Source organism: Microtus ochrogaster, chromosome 8, assembly GCF_000317375.1.
Source record: "Microtus ochrogaster isolate Prairie Vole_2 chromosome 8, MicOch1.0, whole genome shotgun sequence".
Taxonomy (NCBI): domain Eukaryota; kingdom Metazoa; phylum Chordata; class Mammalia; order Rodentia; family Cricetidae; genus Microtus; species Microtus ochrogaster.
This window is the reverse complement of record NC_022015.1, coordinates 12,996,408-13,000,928: the sequence shown is the minus strand read 5'-3', so window position 1 is coordinate 13,000,928 and position 4,521 is coordinate 12,996,408. Positions and strand designations below refer to the sequence as shown.

The window sequence follows — 4,521 nt, the reverse complement described above, 5'->3', positions numbered from 1 at the left end:
ACACAGTAAAGACAAATTCAGATGAATAAGATCTCTAAATGCTCACTCATAGGAGAGAAAAGAAAAAGAATATAGACAGTTTTAAAAAGAAATAAGTGGTTTAACCAAGTCTTATAGAGACAGAGTACAGACAGTCATAGTTGAAAGGAGTAAGGATAATAAAATGAATATTAAAATTGTAGAAAAATAATAGAATAAGAAAATTAAGCTACATAAATATTGAATACACACAGAGAGTCTGAATTATGTATATTATTGTGTTTTCATTGAATTTTTTGACTGTGAAGGAGCTAAGTAGAATGAGACATTTCATTGTATGGGCTGCAAAGCTAAACCAGAATATATATTTTAAAGGTATCTTGATTTCAAAATTGGTCTAAGGATATATTGCTTTGGAAAGAGGTTCTTTTTTTGTTTCCACAGAGGATGAGGACCTGTGGGCTCATTCCAGACTAATGAGGTTTAATGGACCACGAGCCCCTGAAAGGTCACTGTGAACATCTTCAAAAATACTTTACCCAAAGAAAATCAGGAAGCAGTTTGGAGAGAACTACACCAAAATTCTCAAGTATTGTTTATAATTGTTTGCTTGCATTTAAAAAGGTATATGATATAGAAATGAATAATTTGCATTGGTATGAATCTTGGTCTATTGATGTATATTATATTTCTGCTCTTGGTTAAGGTATTGAAATTGTTCAGTTAATTTTAAAATTGAATGTATAATTAAGAAATATAGGTTAACAGATACTCATCTATAATAGTCAAGCTTGTAGTCATGTTAGGTTTTCTAGATATATAGAGATATATTTCAGTTAGATAGATGTTCTTTAAACCTTTCAGAGACTTTCAGGATATGGCATTTAAAATATTTTAAGAACTTGTGACTTTTTATAACAATGAGCAACATCTGATTCTGGCAACACCAATTACTTCAAGAGGAATATGAAGGAATATTACTTCAAGGACAATGAAGAGACCCTTTTGGAATTTGCTAACCATTTGGACAAGAAATTGCTGTCTCCTGGACTGTTTGATGTTATGCTGTATGAACTGGACATGCAGAACCCACAGAGAAAGGACTGCTGAACTTACCTAAAGGTGAGAATGCCCATGAGGGTTCCTGCTTCATGAAAGAATCTACTAGACATTCTGCAGAACACAGAAAAATGTGACTGATAAACTGCCAATATAGGCAGAAATGTCTTTAAAATTTCCTGCTTCATGGAAAAGTCTGTTGGATACTATGGACCTGTAGGCTGAAGATGAATTCCCTAATGATACTGAAGAACTTTGGGTAACTGTCCCAGCAGCGAGATGTCCCTGTCAATTCTAGAGTTTTGGAAGTTGCTTACAATGCACTTGCTGTCAACTTAGGTAATATCACATCCATCTGTGTGATGTATGTAAGAATAGATAGTTATGATTATAGTTTTCCTTAGTTATGATAAAAGATAACATAGATATAAATATTGTAACTATAATTCTTACTTGATACCCATTTTATTATATGTAATTTTACTGTGTTAAAGTTAACACTTTCTTTTTTATTTAAACAAAAAAGGGGAAGGGATATGGTATTTCCCTCTGTATGCTGTGAAAACCTTTGGTTAATAAAGAAGCTGGCTTGGTCTGAAAGTGTAGAGAAGATCTAGGTGGGAAAAACTAAACTGAATACTGGGAGACATAGGAGGAGCCAGAGAGAAACCATGTAGCCCCACCGGAGACAGACACCAGAACTTTGCCCAGTAAGCCACAGCCTTGTGGCAATACACAGATTAATAGAAATGGGTTAAACTAAGATGTAAGAGTTAGCTGATAAGTAGCTATAGCTCATGGGCCAACCAAGATTTAACTAATACAGTTTCTGTGTGCTTACTTCAGGAGTCTGGGCAGCTGGGAAATGCACAAGCAGCCAAAACAGCCTCCTATAACATGATTGTAGCACTATTTTTTCTGTGAGCACATCTTACCTGAAAGGTCTTTATTGTAGCATGAACTTCTTCCAGTAGCTGCACAGCACTTTACAGCACCATGAAAATGCAATACTCAGGTGGAAGATTCCAGTTAAGTTCCAGTTTGATTTATCTGTGTTCTATAATCAAAGTGTGGAGTGGCTTCATAAGTAATGTTACTGTCTGTGGTGATTTGGAAGAAACTGCCCCCAAATGGAGTTCCACTATTAAGAAGTGTAACCTTGGAGAGTAGGTATGGTCTTGTTGAAGGAAGTGTGTCACTGTGGGGGCTTGCTTTGATGTCTCTTTTGCTCAAACTTCACTCAATGTAAGACTGAGACCACTTACAGTTGCCTTCTGATGTAGCCAGCACCAAGTGTGGCTGCATGCTGCCATGATGATAACAGAGTGAACCTCTGGAACTGTGAACAAGTCATCTCAATTCATTGTTTTCACCATTGTCATGGTGATTTTTCCCAGCAACAGAAACCCTAACTGAACACTGTTGAACTATGATGGACAACCAGAAGTGATGTCAGAGTCCCCTGTGTGCAGTGACTACCATTAATGAATAAAGAAACTGCTTTGGACCTATAGCAAGGCAGAACTTAGGTAGGTAGAAAAAGCTAGTCTAAATGCTGGGATAAAGGAGGGCAGAGTCAAAGAGAAGCCATGGAGCCTCTGAAGATAGATGTGGGGAACTTTAGCCGGTAAGCCAGAGCCATGTGGTGATACACAGACTAATAGAAATGGGTTAAATTAAGATGTAAGAGTTAGCCAATAAGAAGTTAGAGCTAATGGACAAAGCAGAGATTTAATTAATAAAGTTTCTGTGTGATTATTTAGGGTTCAAGCTAGCAGGGTGGCTGGAACAAACAAGTGACCTTTTCTCTAACACAGGAGCATTATCAATAGTCAGCTTTCTTTGGAGTGCCTTCAGACCCTCCTTCAACAACAATTTTAGGAAGATATCCCACTCCTGGCCCTATTTTTGTTTAATATCTTATGGCCTGTGTGAGTAATTTGAGAATCTTTTTTTTAATTATATTTTTATAACAACATAAAGTAGTGGTGCTCTTTATGGTATTTAATTTATCCTTAATGCTAGGTAACCCTATTTTATATCATCTCTTCTCCTCCATATTCTTATCTCCCTGCTTAGATTTTTCTACCCCAAGTTTCTGACCCCCACTTTCACATGAGATATGTTATATTTCATTTTAGTATTTTTTAGCATTTGCTCCCTGAACCATCAGGGCATCCAAGTTCATATCACAATTCCTACTCAATCCTGAAAACAGCCAGTACTTCAAAGAATACCAAATCTTTTCATGGAAGGAAGAAAATATTAGACAATTCTGAATATTAGGTTGTGGTAGTGTGAATAAGAATGACCCTCATAAACTCATATATTTGAATGCTTAGTCACCAGAGAATAGAACAATTTGAAAGGATTATAAGGATTAGGAGGCCTTGTTAGAGGAACTGTGGTGGTGTTGGTGGAAGTATATTACTAGGGGTAGGCTTTGAGGTTTCAAAAGCCCATAATAAGCTTTCCCTTTGCCTGATGCCAATGGATCAGGATATTGTTCTCAGCTACTGCTCTAGGACCACATGTGCCACCATGTTCCCATCATGATGATAACAGACCAGCCCTCTGAAAATGTAAGCAAGCCCCAAATTAAATGTCTTCTTTCATAACAGTTGCCTTGATCATGGTATCTCTGTGCAACAATAGAACAGTGATGAATATCCAGATCTTCATCTCAATTTTAACATATTAATATACATTTACAGTAATAAATTCATAATTTATAAATGCTCCTATTGGTGATTTAAAATAATTTCTATATTGTTTTGAAATTTAATGGGAAATATTTATAGTTTTGAAGCTTAAAACAAAATTAGGAGTTTGCTATCAGTAGTAAAATAACTTGGAAAGCCTCAAATTAAATCTTTAATTCTTCCTTACTTGGTAAACAACAGAAAACAGATGACACAGGTGTAGTCCCAGAGAATCAGGAGGGACAATGGCCTCTAAAAATGCCTTCTGGGCCATGTTCGGTATCTATTTCTGGCCAGGAGGAGAATGCTGGTGAAGGCCACAGACAAGGAATGGATCCCAATCAAGCTTATTCATGCAGACAAGAATATGAAGCCCAAGTCACTTCCCTCCAGGATGAGATTTTGAAGATTACACATTTTAGAAGAAGATCGGGTTCAATGCCTTTGTTGCTATGGAGATTACAAGGTTCACACTGAATATTATGTGTTTCAAGGAAGTCATCACTTACATGTGGAGTATTGTCACCTTGACCAAGTTCTCAATGTCCCTGTGCAAATGCTAGTAAGGGAAAAATGTAAACATGTACCACACTAACCAGTAAAACATGACAGTACACTAGGCTCTGTGCAGATAAACCTTATCCAAGATCTAAAGGCACTGGCAACTCAGATGATACTAATGGCCAGTTCTGATGATGCCTCATTTCAGCCAGGGACTGTATTTCCACACTGGATAGCTTGATCAAGACTCTTATGCCATATTCAAGATCTATAGCTACCT

The 4,521-nt window shown here is 36.7% G+C and overlaps 1 protein-coding gene across 1 annotated transcript in view; it reads left to right on the top strand.

Moving 5' to 3' along the window:
• The first annotated feature begins 3,160 nt into the window (after nucleotides 1-3,160).
• LOC101981815 (olfactory receptor 10A2-like) overlaps nucleotides 3,161-4,521 on the top strand; it is a 10,566-nt gene continuing 9,205 nt past the window's right edge. The window contains exon 1 of the mRNA XM_005351103.1: nucleotides 3,161-3,178. Within this exon, the coding sequence (XP_005351160.1) occupies nucleotides 3,161-3,178 (18 nt within the window). The remainder of the gene's footprint in view (nucleotides 3,179-4,521) is intronic.